This window comes from Dendronephthya gigantea, unplaced genomic scaffold (assembly GCF_004324835.1).
Source record: "Dendronephthya gigantea isolate DGI-Jeju-01 unplaced genomic scaffold, DenGig_1.0 000073F, whole genome shotgun sequence".
In the NCBI taxonomy this organism is placed as follows: Eukaryota; Metazoa; Cnidaria; class Anthozoa; order Malacalcyonacea; family Nephtheidae; genus Dendronephthya; species Dendronephthya gigantea.
The window spans coordinates 46,864-69,074 of NW_021163083.1; the positions used below are offsets into that span (position 1 = coordinate 46,864).

The following is a 22,211-nucleotide window of genomic DNA, read 5'->3' on the forward strand; positions in this document are numbered from 1 at the left end:
TTTTTGGCATTCATGTTTATGTTATTGACAACTTTTATTATATTGTAAAGTTGTATATTTTATATAATTATGTAACAATATCGAATTGGTAATTAGGGAGACAATTGTCAATCATTTTCACTTGGCATTCATGTTTATGTTATTGACAACTTTTATTATATTTGTAAAGTTGTATATTTTATATAATTATGTAACAATATCGAATTGGTAATTAGGGAGACAATTGTCAATCATTTTCACTTGGCATTCATGTTTATGTTATTGACAACTTTTATTATATTTGTAAAGTTGTATACTTTATATAATTATGTAACAATATCGAATTAGTAATTAGGGAGACAATTGTCAATAACTTTCACTTGGCAATTTATGTTTATGTTATTGACAACTTTTATTATATTTGTAAAGTTGTATATTTTATATAAATATGTATAAATAGGGAAAATTATCATATAAAGCAGCACAGGAAGCAAGCCAAAATGATGCATGCATCTTTATATACTATATCATATATTTATATAAAGTATATATATATATATATATATATATATATATATATATATATATATATATATATATATATATATATATATATATATATATATATATATATATATATATAGTATATCAAGATGCATACATCATTTTCGCATGCTTCCAAAAAGCATCCAAAATATATACTTTCATTTTATGCACTTGCCTTTTGTTTCTTTTGTTTTTTATATTTTTTTGACTTGCTCAGTGTCGAACATCCTGTACCGTAGACATATATGAACACTATATTATAATTCAGCAATTGATTGAGTCACATGACCGTGATATTATTTTACTAATCCATCATTATCCACGATAATAACCATCTATCCTCTAGTAATGTCGCCCCAGTCTTTTGCGCGGGATTCAAGATGGCGTCGGACAAATGTGCATTCCTCGATTTAGCCGCTAGTTTTCAAATCAATTGTTGCAGTGATGTTTATTTTGCAACGAAGAACCTCGTGAATTATACTCTTTTCAAAATATTACATTGTAAAGGATGCTCTATTTATTCCGTGTGGAACCAGGAACGTCTTTTCCTTCTAATCTTCATCGATTCACAGTGCTGAGAAGTTCGTTTGCAAGTCTTCCAGAATGACCAAGCTTTTCAAAGGTTTGTTCAGCATTTTGTTTATAAGCTATGTGTGTTAATTTGGTTAGAAATGTAATGCTCGCTCAAATTCGATGTAAGTTCATGTAACTAACAGTCTAACACCAAATAATGGTCTGAATCTCTGAAATCAGTTATATTTTTGGCAGTAGGCAGTTTAGTTGAGGCTGTAGGTTGCATCAGACATTCAGACTGTCAGTTCACACCAAACTACTGCTTACTGATTAGAATAGACAGTAAACTGTAATAGCATAACTAACTGTTAAACTAAGTGTTAAAAAAACATCGTATTTTGTGGATATTTAGATTGGCTTCCCCCCCCCTGAATTCTAAGCAGGACCTGCCAATAAAAACGTATTTCTCTTTTCTATTAGTTAAAAAACAATAACTTTTTTATTTTTTTCATTATGTTTACAAAACACAGTATCTAACTGATATCTCTATAGTAGTGTAACTAATGTGCCTCTACACCATGTGATTTTAAAATAAAACATGGATGGAAATTTTTTAGGGGAGGTGGGTGAGGTTGCATGCACCCCCCAAAGCCAACGCTAGAGTACGTTCAAGTTTTAGGTAAATATTATTTTTGTGTACTTATTTTAATTATTACTATTTTATCTAATGAGTTTGGAATCTAATTTGACCCTATGACAATCTAAGCAGCACGTCTCTAAAAATTTTCCTAATAAACACAAGTTCTACTATCCCTTATAGAATTGAAAATAGGTTATTCAGCTGGTAAATATTGCAAACAGTTACTGCATTAGTGTTTGCTATAATCAGGACCATAGAGTCTCATCCAAGATTGCAGTGCCAAGGCCGTTCATATTGTCTCTTATGAGTTCAGCATCTGCGTTTTCAAAATCCACATTTATACAAATACATTTTTGTTTGTTCTCTGGTTGGAGTGGTGAATCTTTGAAGCAAAATGGAATTATTTTTCTTTCATTTTGAAAGATTGTGTCTCTCTTCAATGAATCCAAGTCGTAATCTGTCAGAAAACATACAAGGACAATGTGGCGCTCCGGCTCTTCCAACTGCTTTTTCACCCATGTTTCTATCTTTTCTTTCTCAACTTCTAAAGGCACCTTCAAGAACATGAAATCACTTTTATGCTGGTCTTCTTCGGGTAGTGGAGGATTGGTGATTTTCATGCTACTTTCATCCCCCCATGCATTCACTGCATCACAGAAAGGAATCATGTGTGGTCTTTCAGAATTACTGTATAAAACAATTACGCCTAGTGCTCTTGTTTGTGGAGGCTTTTTGGATTGTTCAGGCTTTTTGGGTGATTTGGGAGCATCTTTTGGCTTCTCACTTTCATGTTGCCCAGGTTTGTCAGATATCCCACCCATTATCCTGTTAAAGAAATTAAAGCTCTATTTACAATACAGTCAAAATAATGGCAGGGTGTGGCTAAATCTGGTACCCCTGCCCAATTTTATTAGTGCTCAGGCTACCAATACAAAGGCTGGAGTTCACACTTCCAATTGCTTAAAGCTATCACAACAAAACATTAATCTGCAGGCTTTGCTAAAATCCTGTTCTATCCTTTTTTTATTCGTCAGTTTGTATTTTAATTTTTGGTCAGTTTTGGTCAGTTAATCGTTTTTTAATACCAGACTAACCAGAGGTGGGTTGACCTGGGTGCAAAGCACTAGCATGCAAATTGTTGATTTGTTAAACCCCAATACACCAACCCTTCAATTTTCTTCTGATTGGCGAGTCTTTATTAGGAGGGTAGTGAAAGGACATTCGCCTTCTAGAATTCGAAAATGCTAGGTGATGAGGTTTCTGAAAAATCTGAATACTATATGTATGGTCTAATTGGTCTTGTATGCATGGAGATTAAGGGTTGGGGTTTGCTCTCTTGGCTGTGTTGCTGAACACTGCATATACTCTGTTACCTGTAAGTCAGATACCTGATCAATAATACTACCCACTCAAATGAAATTATCAGGTATTTGGTAAAGCAATTCTAAGTCCCATCATGCATTTCTAGACACAAGGATGCAATTTCACATCTAAAGTAAACCCTCTGAAGCTTGACCTTCCGATCTTATTGCAAAATTTATGCCTTTTTGCTCGGTATTTATACCAACGTTAAGCGCATCCCATTGCTCAGGAACAGCTCGTGAGGTTGTAGCAATAAATACCAGAATCTACGTTCCTCCAATAATTTGTTTGACTTGTCAGTATATGGCTATGGCAATTTCTTGAAATTCGATTAAGCAGTTCGATAAAATTTGTTATTGGCGACCAGAGAACACACATGTTGCAATTTTGTTACATTCAGAGGCAATTGCAACATTGTTTGACTTACACCCAAATCATGTGTGAATTTGGTGATAAAACAGTAACCTGATGTTGTGTTTAAACAAGATATAAAGGACGCAACATATCTTCACGCTAATTTACCTATCGCGTTGAAGTACATACGACACCCAGTATATCCAAAAAGTGGAGTGTACCTCAATACCTACCTTGTTCTTGAACCCTGCTGACAACCCAAAACGTGACCAGTGCGTTTCTGTAAACCAGATTAACGTGTCTTGATGAAATGTCCCAAAAAGTTGGTATAAAGGTGGAAAGCGAAGGAGACACGAGAGGCGTTGTTCATGAAGGTCTCGGTAGCGCCGTAGCGGACAAAAAAACATCGGTGACGTCATGAGTACTTTGAGCCCGCGTTAAACATTTCAAATTGTGCACCAGACTTCTACGAATTGGATACCTTACCACGGGATTCTGCATGTTGCGTCGAAATGAGACTGTAATGAATTTGTGACAGTCCGAGGCGAGAGAATGCTGAAACCCTGCATGTGGACGGATGCAGCTCATAGAAGGGTTTTTTGCACTGAACATTTTGCCGCGATGTTTTTTTGCATAATTCGCGCGGTTTGTTTTAGGTCTTTATTTTTTTGCAAGAGTCAGTGCGCTGACAAAAAATAAGACGAATACAGAATGGTCGTTTATCAGGTTGCTCCATTCGTTTGTTGGAACTTATGGAACTTATTCCGACTGCTTCCTTGAGCAGAACTCTAGAGATCATATTTCCCGAAAATTGGCATCAAAATTGTTTTTAAAAAAATAGGAATTGTCGCGATTTTTGCGTGGATAAAACGGTGGTCTAAACTCCGCGATCCGCATAGCGTACCTATTTTTTCGAACTTTGTGAGTCATCCAGGCTATATATTCGGATCAGTTTAAATATCCATTTATCTTTTGAGGTCAGTTGAGTTATCACAAGTTATCAGTGGTTAATATTCCATTAATATCTCATGTCATTACATTTCAGATTGAGATCAGTTTCACCGTTGTTTCACATTCCAGTGACATGTCGAGGCCAGTGTTCTCAGCAACGATCAGTGGCAACGATCCGTCACTCCAGTATATCCAATGGGTCCAGACCACTGGTCCAGACAGACCAGACTTATAATAATATGGGTCCAGACCAGTCAGATGAATAAACCATCATGAATAAACAATAGTTTATTCATCTCAATTGTCCAGACTTATGGGTCCAGATCACCTATATAGCCGCGTTTACACTACGTGCTTTGACCTGGCCTGGACCAGACCTAGGCTAAAGGTGTGAACGTTTGTTTATCCCGCCTAGACCAGGCCTGGACCTCTAGGCTCTAGGCCACAAAACCTCACCTGGAGCACGATTTTTCTAATGTGAACGGGCTTTACCTAGTCTAGTCCTGACAAATTTTAAACTTAATAGTATGATTTGTATAGGATCCATACTAGTATTAACACTTTTCGACGTGTTTTGGGTCTTGCTTCAAGTATTTTGTCATTTATTTTGGCTCTCCAATATCATCAACAAGAAAGCAGTGTCAGTGTGAACGTGGCACATATTACCTAGATTTTTCCCACTCCAGGCGAGATCAGGGCCCCTAGTCTGTGCTCTAGTGTAAACGCGGCTTATGAGACCACCGATTCTGGAATTATCACCGAATTCCTGTTCGAATGTACGATTGTATCAATTATGATTGTATAATTATGTAAATTATTCCAACCATGTTCAAATATAGAGGAGACGCCCTTTGAGGTATTAAATTTCAAGCATGATATTGTAACCAAACGGTGGCATGGCCGATTATAAGGCGGTTCCGTTAAATGAGACTGAAAATATCAGAGAAATGGAGGAAAGACAGGCAGCTTTAAACACGGATAAGCCTTTTGAAATCCCAAAACTTAGCAAAGAAGACTGGGTGAAGGTCAGAAGATTTGATGTGATATAATACCATTATTCACGTGCTTGTTTTGATTTCTCTGTGATTTCATTGGCTATCTTTTCTGTGTTGGTTTATTTTGAAATGTATTAGTTAAATCTGTGTTGTTATTAGTTAAATTACCAGATTGTAACACTATTGTTTACCTGATTATAAATCTTCAATATCGAGATAATGGAGTAAAATCCAGTAGACAGTATGTCAATGTGTATTGATTGTCAGTATGTATACACACTGTAAACACAAGTATAACTAATGTTTGCGTTGTAATTACATTGCATTGTAGCATCTCTGATTTCTACATAATACAATTGTTTGAACTTCATACTTTTATAGACTCATGACATGCATAATAAGATGCAATACTGGGCTACAGAAAGTTGTCTGTTTTGTTTTCTGTTACCTATCAGAAAGAGATGATTTTCGTATAGGTTTCCATTCTGTGACTCATGGGCTTTTCAATGTAGATTGTCCCCTTCTCCTGTTGAAGAACCATGGAATTCCTTGGTGGTTGCTAAAATGTGTCCTTGGGGGTTTACAACTAAAATATGTCCTCAGGGGTTTATAATCAAGAGAAATGTATCTTATATATAGTCGATACATAAATATAGCCTATACATAACCTTCCTTCAGGTTAATGTTAAAGTTGAAAAGGAAGGCCTATCCTATAGTGAGGCTGTAGATAAAGTCAAAGCTGAAAAACTCATTGAAAATGAAGAAGATGGTAATCGTGGTACTGACCCTCTGATAGTTATGTTAAAAGAGTGGCCTAAATTAGAGGAAAATAAAGACTCAAAACGTTTAGCCAGTTTGGAATACCTGGTAAGATGTGGAAAAGTATATAGTAATAATGATATGAAATATACTGAGGAGGATATTTTTGTCAGCCCTATTTACTAACCTCATTTCTGCAGAAAAATCTGCATGTATTTTCAGACATTTTGGGAAAATTTCCAATATATTCTAGATTGGCCGACTGACCAAAATCATTTTGGAGAAAGATAAAGGAATTACTGAAGTAAAAGAGGGAAAAGAAAAAAAGAAAAAAAAGTACAATGAATTTTTTCGTGATGATAAAGATTCATCAAAACCTACATTACTTCATATGGCTGCTAAACTGAACTACGCTCAAGTCTCAAAGATGCTGGTAGAGCATTCCCCAAAGCTTATGTATGCGATAACAGCGGATAGTGTATTACCATTGCAGGTTGCCTTAAGAAACTTTAGAGATGATACTGCTTCATATCTCATATCAAGGATGCAGTATGATCGGTATGTAATAATTGCTTTTTGGGAGTGTTGAAAAATTTGGATGTATGAACTAGCTTATATGAGTGTAGTCAAGTATGCATTATATTTTGGTTTTGACTATGCTTTTCTTAGTTGTTTCAGTAGAAAGCTAAGTCCTTGAATAGCCATGCAAGTTCCAGTCAGAACTAACCTGCAGAGAGTGTATGTTTTATTTCTAGGAGTAATGCCTATTCTACTTTGGAAAACATCTCATTTATGATTGTTTTTTAAAAGTGTCCAACAGCTGTTTCTGCACAGTAAGGGTAAAAAACCAAAGGACCCTAGTTTTGGAGAGATCATCGGTCATCGTGATCCTAAAATGAAGGTACATGTTGCATTTTGTGTTATGAACCTCTCAAAGTTCAAACCCAACCTGCAATCAAGCCTGAGACAAGGTGACTGGATTGATCCCCAACTTTAACATGACCTAGTTGCATCACTGGATTCTGTAGCGTTGCCTGCCTGACAATTTATCTGGTTATACTAATATTTTGGTTTTCATAGACTGTAAAAACGATGAATTTCTAAAGACACAAGTAATTATAATAACTTGATATTTACATAGTGGAACAAAATTGCCAGGCTGGCTACGCCACTGCATGATTTATATATCCATTTCTGTCAACTACTAAAACCTCTGCCAACAAGAGATTTGACTTGATTTAATCCCATTACTGTTCTAGAAAACAGTTACAGCAGTATTAAACAAATTGATCGATCCTGTTTGGCCATACCTTCCGAACCGTGAAGATCGAGAAGAAAGTGGAAACAGGAATGACATTACAAAAGCATTAGAAAGTGTTCCAAATGATCCCTTGGACTATGATTTCTATTATCACATTCTTGAAACTGATGATAATGGAAATGTGCCTGATGATGATTCAAATTTCAACAAAGAATCTGTATCGTGCCTTCGACATATTGCTGATTGCAGTACAGATGATAAGGTGTATATTAGTCAATCTGCTTGACCTAGCTACTGAGGTCTTAAAGTTGAGACTAATCTGAACCATGACAAGCAGTGCTAAATTCAGTGGCATAACACAACCATTGGGGGCCCTCCATCCATCAGCCATTTGTAGCCCCCCTTTGCTCCACTAAAATTGGCTGAATTCACAACTTGCATGAACACAAAGCAATCTTCAATTGCATATATATGTGAATGGAGAATAAATCTATATTACTATGCTGAGATTACGCCTCCAAAATTCATAATAACATAATATTAATAGGCTGCCTATACCATGTCTGTGGATAGTAATTTTATTTTCCATCCCGTCACTTCACACCCTTCCATCCATACACATGAAATTTCATTAAACTATCATTTCATATCACAGGAAGCTGTTCAGCATCCAGTTGTTCGGATGTTAGCGGTAAAAAAATGGAAAAAATTTGGCTTCTGGTGGTTTTGGTAAGTTGAGGTCGATCCAGTGTGGTATTGTTGGAAGGGGGGGGGGTGCAGGCCTGTTTGTAGCCATGGAGTGTGGTGCAAGCAGTTGAGCTGTAATAAGAAACATTAGAATGTATGCTTTTTTGAAAAATCCTAAAAATTGGACCCATCCCCTTGCACCCCTCCCCTCATACCAGGGGTGCACCTGCTCTCCTTCTCCATGGTAGATCCATGTCTGCTGTATGTTAAAGCAACATTTCTTGATTATTTCATACCATTGCCTAATGTACACCGTACAAAATATTTATCAGCCAGATACCATAGTTTAATCTGTTTGTATTATACGCTCATCTTTTGTGCATCTCTTCCTTTCACCGCTGACGTACATCTCCTGTTATTTCCTAGTTTTGAGGCTGCGTTGTATGCATTATTCTTCACGGTATTGTCATTTGCTCTCATCTACGGCTCTACCCGTGACCATCCAACGAGATACGAAGGCCCTGCTGATATATTTCGAGCGCTCTGTGAAATCTGTAGCATCATTTTCTTAATGGTCCAGTTCGTTCAGATGATATTTGAAATAGCAAGGTTTGTCTAAATGTCTGAAAAGTTTCTACATTCACTGTCTTTCGTGAACCTGTCGGACTTCGAAATCAGCGCCACTACTTTAGCTTTCCAGTCAAACACGATAACATTCAATTACCACTGGCACTGGTTAGGTATTGATCACTGACCTATATTAGACCATAATATGAACTATCTAATATAGGTCAGTGGTATTGATACAGTTGATTACTTGAATAACTTGATTGTCTCCACTGTGACTTTTGTAACTATTTTGGCTCAGAATGCGTGCCCAGCTCCCTACCTGTAAGTTGGTATTCTGTGCCAGATGACTTTACTGTCAATTGCGTTTTGTGACTTGTCGTTGTTTAACAAATTTTTTTCTTTACAGAGAGAAAAGCCGTTATTTTGATTTTTTCAATTGCATCAATATATTGAGCATGATCATTTTTATCCTCTTTGTTATTCCACTTCGTTTTGTTGAATCGAATTCTCAATGGCTCACAGCTGCGATTGGTTATCTTCTGTGCTTCATACACCTCTTTAAATATTCCAATGTTTCAAGGTAAACGTTTGTATTCTTCTTACAATTTATTATTCGTAACCCTACCCGTAGTCTGTTGTATACAGTTTCTCATAATCAAAGGTGTTGTGCATTCAGAAGACCTTAAAAAATAGGGTGGCAGGAATGTTGTTGATTATTAGTCAAGCATCGTTAAACCTCAAACTGTTTTATCCTTATAGAATCACTGGTCTTTACACTACAACGATTGTGAAAATGATCATGGAAGATGTCAAACGTTTTATGCTGTTCTTTGCTGTGATATTTATTGGATTTTGTGGAACAATGTTTTTGGCTCTGAAAGTCGACGGTACCCAGGATTCGTACAGGTATGTTTTCATACGATGTTGTATTCTCAATCAAACCATCTTTTCTTCATTTCGACCTCATCCTTACCTCAAACAATCCTCCATTACCTCAAACGATCCATCCGTACATCATTCGGTCTATATCCTTCCTTTTAACCAAATTATAGCTTTTCCTCGATAATGTTGGGTGGCTTCAAAGCTCTTGTTGGACAAGGAACACTGGAAGAGGACGATGGGAAAAAGTTCGGGTAATTTGCTACACTTATCTATATCAAATATTCTCTAAAATATCCTTGTCTTCAAGGCAGTCGTTATACCATATTTGATAAGAATCAAATTTGTATTTTGTATCGTATTTTTAATAGTAATCCAACATGGGCGGTTGTTCGAAAGGCGTTGAGCCTAAACGGTGGATAAGTTCAAAATGGAAAACAAAATTATCTACTTTTTAAACAACTGAGCTGAAATATTTCGATGTAAATAGTTTAATTGTCAATAGATGTAGTACATATTAAATGCATAAGATGCAGGTTCAGTCATTCACAAGATCCATTAGAGTATTTTTAAACTTTGGCTTATCCGCCGTTTTAAGCTAAACGCCTTTCGGACAACCGAAACCCCAGCCAGTTATGTAAAGCTCTTTATAGTGACGATAGTTCTCTGGGGTTTTTTAGCTGGTTAGCGAGTGTTGTTCTCCTGGTCTACATGGGAGTATTGACGGTGATGTTGCTCAATATTCTCATTGCACAATTCGGCTTCACGTACGCCGAAGCAAGAAAGACGGCGAGAATTCAGTACGCAGCCGATATCATGCGTATTGTCACTCGTTTGGAGTACAGTAGATTTGAGAGATGGGTAAGCACGCAGAGGTGCAAAACCTTTAGGTTTATCGTGTTGCCACAATCATAATTTATTACCAGAATGCTTTTCTCGTCGGTAGGGAGGAGTAATCTATAACCTGTAGTAATCTATAATCTTTCCCTTGATGTAATGTGAAAAGCATCCCTTCCCCCTCCCTCTATAGTCGTATAGGTTTCGTTAAGGCATTTTCCTAATGTATCGTGGAAACCCTGACTTTCCTTGCATGTCATGCGGTAATGCGCAACGCAATCTCAAACCAACAGCTATATCACGGTAAGTTTCATTAAGTCGAACAATTTTTCTTTAAAAGAATTACCGAGAGAATACATACGAACCGGGTGCCAAAATGACGGACGAAGAATTAGCGGAAGGTATCTGATCATAAAACATTTTGTAGAGGCCATGCTACAGTGGTAATCGCAGTGAACTGTAAAACCTGGAACGCTAACTTCTATAGTTCAGCGTAATACTTGGCTGAAGCCAAAAATTGAAGAGTTTTTGGCTCTGTTTTTCGTTCAATTTTTATAAAAATTAGCGAATGAATGTATTTTACATAGTTCTTGACATTCCTAGATAATTTCTCTCAACGTCTGTCTCTCTCAAATGTTCAAAAACTCAGAAAAACTACCCGGCTTCAAATTTGGCTACAAAGATGGCGGCCAAGTTAGCGTTCCAGGTTATATTACAATTCACTGGTTAAACGATACAATTGTACTTTTGAGAGATGTAAACTAATGAGGAGTATTATAACTTGCATGCCATTTTTTGTATTTTTTTTAAAGAAATGTTGGAGAGCACAGAAGGGCGACATCCTTGGGAGACAGACGAGGAGAAAATTGGCAGCGTGAGGTATGGTATTGATTCAAGAATGGATAGCATGAAATTCAAGGGTCGTGGAATGACGGGAAAAGACTGGGACCAGTTGTCAAATAAAACTATAAAAATCCATTTCTCGGTTGAAACAACTCGATATATTGTGAAATATACTTTTTATTTCGGTCAGAGCTGTAGTTCTTGTATAAATAAACGTAATCACAAAATTTCGACTAGTTTAGAATATATAGTCGATTAAATACTGCAGATTAGATTTCAACTTCAACAACCTTTCCGAACGCTGAATGATTGCCTAAATTATGAGCGTGAGATCACCCGGACTTTGACTTATCTTTCCCGTATAAATTACCTCAATGTGCGTCCCAATCTATATACCTTATATAAATAAGAATTCGGCGGAGCAAGAACACGCGAATTTCCTGTTTTTAGAGAGGCGATGAAAAGAGTTCTCAAGACAGACAGAGGAAAGGAAAAAGATCCTTTGGAAACTGTTAAAGAAGAACTTATGCAAAGTATTAATGAAAAATTTACTAGTCTCACGTAAGTATTATAAGCTCGATGTAACTGTCATATTTCTCCCCTATGCACTTCATATAACGAAATTTATTGAGGCCCTGTTACGCGGTGAAATTTTTTCATGCAACGTGCAATACAATTTTTGAGAGATATAAATTTGGCAAGTACGAAACTTTTGTGTTTATTACACTTCATGGACGTTTCTCACAGTTACACTTTAAAGACTTTTCGCCGATTTACATCTTTTAAAAGTAGAATTCCATATTTGCATTGCAAGTTGCAAGAAAAATTGAACTGCATAACACGGGACCTCTACATAATACCCCTTGAAACCAACCAGTCTGAATGGAAAATATTCAACAACGTATGTATATTTTCACTGATTGAGTTCGGAAAAAGAAACCGCAGAGTCTATCTTGAAAAAACTAACGTAAGCAGATATAATATTCTTCTTCATATTTTATAAACCGAAAAATTCTGCTCGTATGCATTAACTTGATGCATGATCTGCGATAGAAGTTTTTCTGCAAATTTGCCTCGAACGAGTTCCTCCATTGTTCTTTATTTGAACCGAGATATGTGGCCTAATAACTCGTACAAAAATATACAAAATAAATCGTGAAGACAGCTCTGCCATGCATGCAGTATAGGTTAGCATAGCAAAGTTAGTGGAGATATCTTGTTTTATTGTAGTATTCAATTCGAATACACATCTGCGCTATCTATTTTAGAGCTATGATGGAGCAAATGAAGAAAGAATCGGAGCAAATGAAGAAAGAATCGCAGCCAAGCGAGTGACTCAACGGAAAAGAGCGCTATAAGGTTTGTTTACAAGCTCGGAAAACACAATTGACAACGATTTATCTCGTCGATTGTAGCGTTTATATATTATATGCATGCATGGCATTATGAATCCTACTGAAAGAACAAATAGACGGACTACTCCACTAAGCTATGGGTCTTGCTTCTATAAAAGGTTTTCTATATGCATTTTTTAAATAGCTAGGTTACAGCATTTGTTAGTATATTTTATTCACACTATCAAAAAAGAATGTTTTATTATATCGCTATATAATACCAAACGATCACCAAACACACGGTCGTCACGTGAAAAAGAGACTGTCACCTAAGTCGTAGAATTTGAAAGTAGATAACTACTATCATAGGAATGTTCGAGCACCTAACCCCACACGGACATCGTCTATTTCTATATATAGTATATTTATTAGTCGTAAGTAAGTAAAATGCGTAAAACTTGGAGCGGTTAGCCAATGGTCATTGTCCTATCAAGAGCCTAGTCGATTGCGCTGCGCCAGACTGATTCAAGGCTTCAGGCGTGAAGAAGCAGATGTGTGTGTATATGACGTATATATAGCAACCGACGAACACAACCAAATTATTTCTTTGGGCGGATGATGAGAAACATTTGACTAACCATGAATAATTCAACACATCGAAAAGACGTCTGGTAGCCCCACCAAGGCCATGCTTTCGGGACGACGTCGTTGTTGTAGAACACGTAGAACTCCCAGAGGGCATAAATCTGCGTGCAGCAAATCAGGAGGCCTGTGGCGGCCGCACGTCGCGCGATTTTCATCACTTTCCTGGTGCGAGCTTCTTGGAAGCGAGCCGGTCTCGCGTTTTTCTCGTTGTTACTTTGACCGCGAGCGACCGGGGTTTCATTACCGGTGACTGTGAGATTCCTAAGAGTTTGTCTCACTTGATTTTGGAGTCTAATCGAGGCTACAATGAAACCACCAAAGAGTAGTATGCCCCAGACCACGAAGAAGGAACGACAGATGAAGAGGAATATCGTCTGTGAGAAGTATACAAATATCATATCAAACGTTATCACCACCACGAAGTGTATCACCAAAACTAGTGCCAGAACTTTGCGCTTGTGAATGCGGGACGGTAGCAACTGCAGTTTCGTGACCTCGACCAATGACCAGTTGATGAGAAAGAACCCGGATGTAAGACAAGGGTAACCCAAGCTGAATAACAGCAGTCCATAGCCCGGGGTCAATGCGAAAGGTCTCCGCGTGGAGTAAGGGTCGCCTAGCAACACCACAGCACGGGTGAAGCCTAGAAAACAAACCAACCCTGTTATTGCAACGAAGTAATTTCTCGAGTTTTTCATCTTGCTTTTGCAAAGCTTGACCAGATTGTAAACCCCGTAGACGGCGATGAAGAAAAAGGTTATTCCAAAGACGTAACTGTGTACAGGCAACGCCCATTTCCAAACTTCTGGATCTTCGTTCCAATCCGGCAAAGGTTCGGGTATCCCATCAAGTACTCTGGAAGAACTGTTTGAATCCTTCCCCATTTTGTTTGGAAATTCACAATGGACTTTCTATTATCAAGAAGTTGAAAGAAAGATTATCCTCAGATCGTGACCCACCGTGATCAGGATTTTCCTTGGGGGATTTTCATTTTCCGGGTCTGATTTATTTTAAGAGGCTGCTTTAGTTCCGTTAATCGTCATGTTTGATTGCAATCATTGTCTTAAGTCCGTTCTCCACTACGCGAATTTATTCGCGCGAACAGATAAAAAGTAGAAAGCGATTCTACTTTTTTTCGTGGCGATTTTTTTCGCAAAACAATCACATCACCGGATTTCAAATATCGCTTCGCGTCGCGCGAATAAATTCGGAGTGGAAAACGGGCTTTAGTGATCTATGCTGACATCGGTTAGATCAATGTTTTTTTCAATATTCATTAATGAATTCATCACTAGCTTTATTAGACACTCGTACTTATGAATTTGTAAAAGATCAGACCCGCCGGCGAGTCCCTGCACGACGGGTGTATATTTCTTTAATGTGAGCAAAAAATAGAATTTGATTACTTATACACACAAGATGATAGGAACTTCTATAATATATAAGTTCATGTCATTCTAGTTGCATGAAAATAATTAAAAATTGATGCGGTGGAAGGCGTGAACAAATGAACACACGCGAGCGAAGATTGTAGTCATTTTTTTTCCTAATGTAGCATCAGTGGGCATGCGATTCTAGATATATTGTCGGACACCAAGCCATAGCCGTGGTAGTCGAACGCGAACCCTTCGTTTCCTAGTCCAGTGCTCAAAAAGGCTATAATTTCGTATAAAAATAGAGTTTCTCGCCGTTTCGCCATTCAGTTTTAACTGTTTTTGCCTGTGCTGTTCTTTCGCTCGAAATCACATCAGAAAAAGAATAGCTGCAATGTTTTGCCAAAATAACAAGTTTATCTTATCTTATTCGTGAGTTTTTCGCGTTGTGTTCGTCGACAATTATTAATAAAAGATTAAATCGTGGAGCTGTATACCAATTATATTTAATTTCAGAATACATTATCAGGCATATTATCAGGGGGAAAAAATGAGATGCTCTAAATACAATAATAACACAATAATATGTCGTTATAGAGATGTGCTTGATCTTTTTGGGGCATATTAGCAGAAAACAAGTTCAATATTCAATATATGTACTGTTATACTTATCCAAAGTACCTCCTTAACGTGAGAGGTTATCTTTGCGTTAGCCTAAACATACATGTAATATTAAAAATACGCACCTTTTCTTGATAGTTTTGATTCAAAACTCAACGTATCCTATGTTGTTTTAAATTTTGTGCTCAGCCGATAACATGTTTACCCAGCCAAGTGGGATGGACGTTAAAAGGCGAAGTTTTAAACATGTAATGAATTATGAAGTATATATATTATAGGATAAATAGGATCTGACGTCATTAAGTAGTGAATATACCTAACACAAACAAGCCTTCCCAAATGTTGTTGATTACAATTTCACACAGTTTTTAAAGCTGATTGGATTCTACACCACCCGAATATCATTAAGAAAGTTTTCAAAATGAGATGTGTTAATTAATTTTCTTTTTTAAGGAATTCGGCACAGCACGATGTAGCGATGTTTTTGATTAGAAATTTACATGTTCGTATTATGCAAATCTTTTGTTTAATTATGACCAGAACGGCATGGCTGAAATTCATATGTATTTTCGGCATGAAATGTGTACACATGCTTAAAAAATTTGAAATTAATGTAAATAATGTTGTATACTTAATAAAAATAGTTTTTTAAGACAGAACAATTACTCGAATACAAAACAACATTTCATTGACCTTGATCGACCATCATCGACCTTGATCGACCACACTAATATTTAATTCTACATTTATTCTTCTCATCGCGTGAATTAGCAAAATTTTAACTAGCTATTTTCGTTGGTAGCATAATTCGCAAGAATCATTCACTATTTATACAGCTTGTGGGAAACCTTTTTGCATAACTAGTGTTTGCTGTAAAATCGGACTCGTTTTAGGATTGCCAGAAATTTTCATGGGGCAGACGAATGATTTTATAGTAAAGGTTTCATGACTTCAAGTACAAATTGTCCAACTTATTACCCCATTCTTTCTAATCTTGTGGAGGCTGGAGGCCCTCCCACCCCTTTTCTCTAACTAAGACCCTATCGTTGGGGAAACAGTAATAGCGCCCAATAGACTAGTCCTTGCGTTCACTTTAGAAACTCCTCTTTAAAAACTTATTGGCGGCCTCGTACTTTAGTATTTTACTCTCAAGAAACAGGTGGTCTATTCGTGCGTAATAAGTCGTTAATAATAGTGAACTTAAGCAAGTGACGTTTTTGACAACACGTACGTTGACCGGAAGTAAAGTTTTTGTTTTCCACTAATCACAATCCTTGACCCAGTCTTTTGACGTTACTCATGCCGTTTCTGTTGTTAAAAACGTCACTTGCTTAAGTTCACTAATATATGATGTATTACGGCAACCTGAATACATGTATACATTCAGGCGCAGCGTTAATTGAAAAAGGGGTATGAGATAGGCGCAAATGATGTTTCAAAGATATTGTTCATTCTTAATTTCTTTCATGTAAAGTCCCCTTCATACTAAGGAGATAACCGCCTTTATTCATTTTGCCATGCTGTTCCATAGCATCTTTTAATTAATTTTTAACAAAATCCTACGTTAACTCCTCCGTTCCTTGAGTCGATTCTCATTCCGCAGGAGCAAAAATCACTTGCTTGTCTTGGTGTAATAAATAGCGTTTACATATGGGGCAGATAACATAATCTGCGAGAAAGCATTCAATGCAAGCAGATATTCTATCTTCTTAGGGTTTTGGCCATGCATGACAATAGGACGTGTTCCCTTATTATGTATCACACCAACCAATTTTAGCGCATCCAATTCTTTTCCAGTGTACGGAATATAGACTATTGACTTAGGTAGCAAATCAATTGAAGTCAATGCCGTCCTGCTTTATCAATAATTATGTAATTCCATACATCAGAAGTACATTGGATCCGATAAAATTGGATTTTGTGCTATTGAGATATAGGTCGAAATAAGTTACTTCAGAACGGTTCAGAAATACAGAACTCAACCTAGAGTTTATTTTCATTTTATTTTCATGATGTACTGTGACTTCTCACAGCTATAATGCCACTAATAATTAGGGACATATTTTGTTGAAAAAATTTTCAGTTATTACAATGTCTTAAAGCGTTTTTCTCGCGTGTATTCACACAGTAAAATATTAAAACTATCTCCTGAGACCAATTTGGTAAGCTTGTTGCAGCCAGCAAGCACATTATACCCATATTATATATATCTCATACGAAAACCGTGCTAAAACTCTTCAGGTTCAGCTCGCGGGTTAGCGAAGTCGGTCATTTTCATTTCTTTGAATTACCGTATAATATACCTTGATATATGTAACAAGATTTGAAATTTATGACTATGCTCTTAAATTTATCCACCGACTAAGCTAACACGGTCTCATCCGACGCGCTACGATTCAAGGCCTCTCGGGTCCACCTTCGCAGGCGACCGTTTACGAGTACGAGCCGAATACTGTGCACAATCAGTGTCATGACAGTATGGCCATGCTAGATCGTTTCGACGTCATTGCATCGAGACTTGAAGTTCTTTTTAGATTTGGTAAAGACAAGTCTGTTAGGTTGTTGTCACAGATACTTGAAATTGCCTGAAATAAAAATGAATGGGTTACCAAACTCGCCAGTGAACACACACTGACACAGCCATGTTCTCCTAAGGGCTAAGGTTAAAAAGTAGAAACATAGTTTTTAAGCCTTATACATGCGGAGTTTCTAAGCTTAGGCTCCATGCTCTCTTAAGTTAAACAACTTTGCGTTTCCCAAAGGAATGAAACATATCAGAAGATAGAAAACAATTCACCTCGAGTTTTTTCGCTCTTTCTCTACTCAATGGCTCCAATGGAAAAGCCAGTTCGTTTTCCTCAGCCAACGACCTTAGATCAAAATAGTATTTCGCATACACGCTTGAAGGCACGTTGATATTGAACTGAAGAAATTCCAAAAACGATCTTTCTAATTCATTCCTAAGAACATAGAAATCATTGATGTAACGAACGCTTATTCCTCGACAATAGCTTCAACTCAGAAAAGTTATCATCAAAGACAAAGGCAAAGCTGAATCCGGGGAAGAAAGTTTTTGTCTTCGAGGTTCTCCGTCGGAACCATTGCCAGCAATATGGGTTGAAGCTTTCTTCCCCCTTCAATGCAATTCTTTGGATCAATTTTCTGATTGAAAACAACTTGTTTTCAATGCAGTATAGATACGGGACAGGTGAATGCAAAAACCATTAAGCCAGTTACATAAAATAACACACTTACATATCTTCGACTGTTATATCTTTTAGTATTTGACAATAGTCCACATTCCAAACTAGAAGAGAGATAATTCAATTAATGTAGCACTTTACTATAAGACCTTGAAATATAAGAACGAAAGTCGGTAAAAGTTGCAAAGCTTTCTCGCATAATAATAGTGCAAATTACTGGTAATAATAGTGCAAAGACTCAGGTGTATATATGAAATTAATATTGTGATGAATACTCTGAGTAGCAACATCAACATCACAGTATTCATTTCTCGTTAACTTTTCGGCGTCCTTTACAAACGTGAATCACTGTTTCTCGAGATATTATTCAGTCCACTTAAGGCCCGTTTAAACAGACCCAACAATGTTGGCACAATATCAGGCAACTTTGACAAAACGTCTTGACGAACTGTTTATTTCTTAAGGGTTTTTTGAATACTCAATAAGATTCATCCAAGTTGAAATCCTAGCCTTTAGGATTGAAGTGACACAGGTTATATGAAATAACGTTATTTGAAAATTATTGGATGATGTTAGATCAACAATGTTGGTTCCGTTGGAACAGGGCTTTGGACTCGAAGACTTGTTAAACCTAGAATTTACTGGGCAACCAGCCCGAAAGAAATTTACCGGCTTGATCATCCCAAACTTTTGAGGAAAGTAATATAGCACCAAGAACTATCCTCTTCCAGTTCCCTGGATATATATCAATCTCAGCGTATGTTAGTAATCTCTCCAAGTATATCTGGAATGAACAATAAAACAATCTTTGACTTTGTTTGTGTTCACTTATTTCAACTTGTAGCCTCACTTCACTTTTTATATGAAGGGCAGTTTAGAAGTGATGAAGATATCTAATGTGGTAGCAGATAAGATGAACAATAAAACAATCTTTGTTTGTATTCACTTGTTTCTACTTGTAGTTTTACTTCACCTTTTATATGAAGGGCAGTTTAAAAGTGATGAAGATATATAATGTGGTAGCAGATAAGATGAAGAATAAAGAGACGAGATGGTGTGAGGTGGTAGACATTTCAGGAAAGACGAGGGAAGCAAGGTTTAGATGATAAGGATGCAGAACAGATAAAGGAGAGATAGTCAGAGATACCATGAGATGAAGTAGCTAAGAGGTGGTGAACATTGCATAGATGATAAAGGAAGCGAGGTCGATATGGTATAGTCACATTAGAAGAGTTGGTCAGAAGTTGTGAATGAAGAGATTGGAAGAAGATTAGAAGAAGATTAGAGATGGTAGACGTCACAAAGAAGATGATAGAGTGATGTTGAGATTAGTCATATGATAAGAAGAGCAGGGCAGGGATATTGGATAAAGGAATCAGAAGAAGATTAGAGGTGTGAAATATTGCAGAGAAGGTAATGGGAGGGAGGGAAAGTTGACAAGGGCAAGCAATGAGAATAGATGAAAGAGAGCTCATCACAGACATTTGAAGAGACACGAAGATGCAAGGTGGTAATTATGGAGATTCAGAAGCTATGCCAGGATCATATGGACAAGTAATAAGCCGAAATGAAGGAGAACTGGTAAATGATGTATAATGAAAAGATAAGATGTGACATGGTGGACACATACATGGTGGTATATGAATGGTCATACATCATGTGGGTGCATGATGAGGGATGAAGGAGAGTTGATCAGACACATTCCATTGACCATCACAAAGTACAAAGAATAATAATTAAAATCACAGCATTATTCTGTGTCCTACCAATGTTATTATTGCACATTCTGCAGTTAATTGTGCAGCATGGAACAGTGTTTTTATAAATTTATAAATCTGTCTTTGTGTTGGGTCCACCACATCATAATCATCTGTTACATATTCCCGCTGAAATAGAGACCTGTAGTTCAGCACTTAGAAAGAGCGAGTATTCAATGAATAGTCCAAAGGATTAACATAAATCTAAGGTCTGGCATACCGTTAATGGATGTCGTTTTTCATCAAAAATATCAAGTGTTCTAGTTTCCGCATCCCTAAAGAAGCAATGACAAAAACATTGAGTATCATATTACACGTTTCTCAGAATAAAAAGGGTTCTCAACAATTTGTATTTAAGTCAGTATATAAATCAGAAAATGTACCATATCATCCTCTTACCTGTATTTTATTAGAAAATAGACTGCAACAGAGACACTTAAAAAAATACACACACACAAACATTAGTTCAATATTGCATTCAAAGATATCCTGATGGCATTCTGATGGCATTCATGGAATAGTGTATAATATTGTTAGTAAGCAATACAATCCTCACCATTTAACCATTGATTTCAAATTAGGCTGACTAACTGTGCTATCATCAAGGAAAATTGTTGAACATGAGCTGCACTTTTTTGAAAGTCTTGGATTATAATATACCTAAAAAGTAAAGTTTATGAGTGCAAAGTTTTTCAATACTTGGTTCTATTTAGATGCCTTTGAGATTACATACTTCACCATTCTGCTTCCGACGAAGATCAACATTCATGGAAATTGCCCGTTTTCCACGTAAATATCCCCTCCCTAGTGAAAAACCATAGCACAGTTACTGGATAGACACCTGTTTATGATAGACATCTCTCTAAGACAGAAAGCATTTCAAGACCGATATCTCTAACAAAGGCAGATGTCTTCCTCAGAGAGGCAATTATGTCTTTCTAACACAGACCTCTTTCTAATACAGACTTCTGTAATTTAAATTATGTCAGACAAGGCACCCCTCAAAAGACAGACAAATCTTTTTAAGACAGATTTCTTTAAGTATAACATATATTGTTATACAGTAGTGAATACTGAGACAAAACCACAGCAGTTTAGAGTTGCACACACACACAAACATAATTAAATTAATATGTCATTGTATGACACAGACAATGATGAATTAACTTGACTCCAGTTAGTGATTGGATAAATGCAATTAACAAACAGTATGAACTATATATATATATGTCAAATATAAAAGAAGAAAGGACGGAAATACACTTTAAATAACTTCTCAATCTACTGTGTAATGTACTCATACATGCTGATTAGGGCAGCCATAATTTACAGGCAATTTAATTAGCTACAAAGCAGGTAGACAAATTAATAAAAAACCCAATCAACTTCAAAGTAAGTGTATTTCAATTCATAATGTGTAATATTTGTATGATATATAAACTCACCTAAAAATTTGATAGACCTTTGCATAAATAACGTTCCTTGGTGGTTGCTCAGATCTTGAAAAAAATGCATTAATGCTTTATAGCTATGTGTAGCCGGCCCTGTTTCCTGCACTTAAAAACAGGCTATTGTATGACAACACCAACCATAGAAGCATTATATAAATTCGAATGTGAAGGTCACAAAATAAGCGATATAACCCACCTTCTCGCTCGCTGATGTGGGGTAAATCTAGGTTACTTGCATCGCCACGTTTCGGTGAGTAAATAGCGTTTCTATCAAAGTTATGATCGCTGGCAGAATGAGGCATACAACATGTCATATTACCCATATTCTAAAGTGGCACAGTGCAATGCCGATCCTTAAGTCGGTTTTTTCCTCTCTTGTTCGATCAGACATGAACTCTTAACCAATATGTAGACGCTTCTCTCTTTGACTTCATTTCTCGCCAACGTAAACAAAGATATATCATGTATTAGATAGTGTCTGTTGCGTTTCAAATCAATAGTCAATACATAATTACATATTTCCAGATTCTTAATCTTTTATCATTTAACATTTGCTCTGCAAGATTTGTTTCTTTCATATAACCTCATCGCTGATTGGTCCAAATGGACCATGACGTTTTATGGGTAACGAAATTCTATATTTCCCCCGGG

General features: G+C 36.7%; 3 protein-coding genes across 5 annotated transcripts; 1 reads left to right on the forward strand and 2 right to left on the reverse strand.

Annotated features, from left to right (window-relative positions):
• The first annotated feature begins 1,061 nt into the window (after nucleotides 1-1,061).
• LOC114531507 (transient receptor potential cation channel subfamily A member 1-like) lies at nucleotides 1,062-15,736 on the forward strand. Of its 3 annotated transcripts, none has more exons than XM_028553111.1 (17): nucleotides 1,062-1,147; nucleotides 4,440-5,370; nucleotides 6,019-6,207; nucleotides 6,353-6,657; nucleotides 6,910-7,000; nucleotides 7,359-7,622; nucleotides 8,016-8,089; nucleotides 8,474-8,656; nucleotides 9,024-9,197; nucleotides 9,377-9,523; nucleotides 9,670-9,750; nucleotides 10,177-10,357; nucleotides 10,674-10,734; nucleotides 11,146-11,212; nucleotides 11,627-11,737; nucleotides 12,445-12,535; nucleotides 15,603-15,736. In XM_028553111.1, the coding sequence occupies exons 2-16, from the start codon at nucleotides 5,242-5,244 to the stop codon at nucleotides 12,509-12,511; spliced, it is 2,124 nt and encodes a 707-aa protein (XP_028408912.1). In that variant the 5' UTR covers nucleotides 1,062-1,147; nucleotides 4,440-5,241; the 3' UTR covers nucleotides 12,512-12,535; nucleotides 15,603-15,736. The 3 variants fall into 3 exon arrangements, with proteins under 3 accessions (XP_028408912.1, XP_028408913.1, XP_028408911.1); XM_028553112.1 differs by lacking the exon at nucleotides 15,603-15,736 and adding an exon at nucleotides 15,126-15,281; XM_028553110.1 differs by lacking the exon at nucleotides 15,603-15,736 and having other exon boundaries at nucleotides 12,445-12,645.
• LOC114531566 lies at nucleotides 13,084-15,357 on the reverse strand. Its single transcript, XM_028553177.1, has 2 exons — nucleotides 15,275-15,357; nucleotides 13,084-14,066 (listed from the first exon to the last, which is right to left on the reverse strand). The coding sequence occupies exon 2, from the start codon at nucleotides 14,037-14,039 to the stop codon at nucleotides 13,110-13,112; it is 930 nt and encodes a 309-aa protein (XP_028408978.1). The 5' UTR covers nucleotides 14,040-14,066; nucleotides 15,275-15,357; the 3' UTR covers nucleotides 13,084-13,109.
• A 137-nt stretch (nucleotides 15,737-15,873) lies between the features above and the next one.
• On the reverse strand, nucleotides 15,874-22,093 carry LOC114531508 (cyclin-Y-like protein 1). Its single transcript, XM_028553113.1, has 11 exons — nucleotides 21,757-22,093; nucleotides 21,555-21,608; nucleotides 20,843-20,913; nucleotides 20,666-20,769; nucleotides 20,509-20,544; nucleotides 20,330-20,384; nucleotides 20,119-20,238; nucleotides 19,022-19,136; nucleotides 18,405-18,456; nucleotides 17,947-18,109; nucleotides 15,874-17,734 (listed from the first exon to the last, which is right to left on the reverse strand). Exons 1-11 carry the CDS (start codon nucleotides 21,881-21,883, stop codon nucleotides 17,618-17,620), a joined length of 1,014 nt encoding a protein of 337 aa, XP_028408914.1. The 5' UTR covers nucleotides 21,884-22,093; the 3' UTR covers nucleotides 15,874-17,617.
• Between the last annotated feature and the right edge of the window lie 118 nt (nucleotides 22,094-22,211).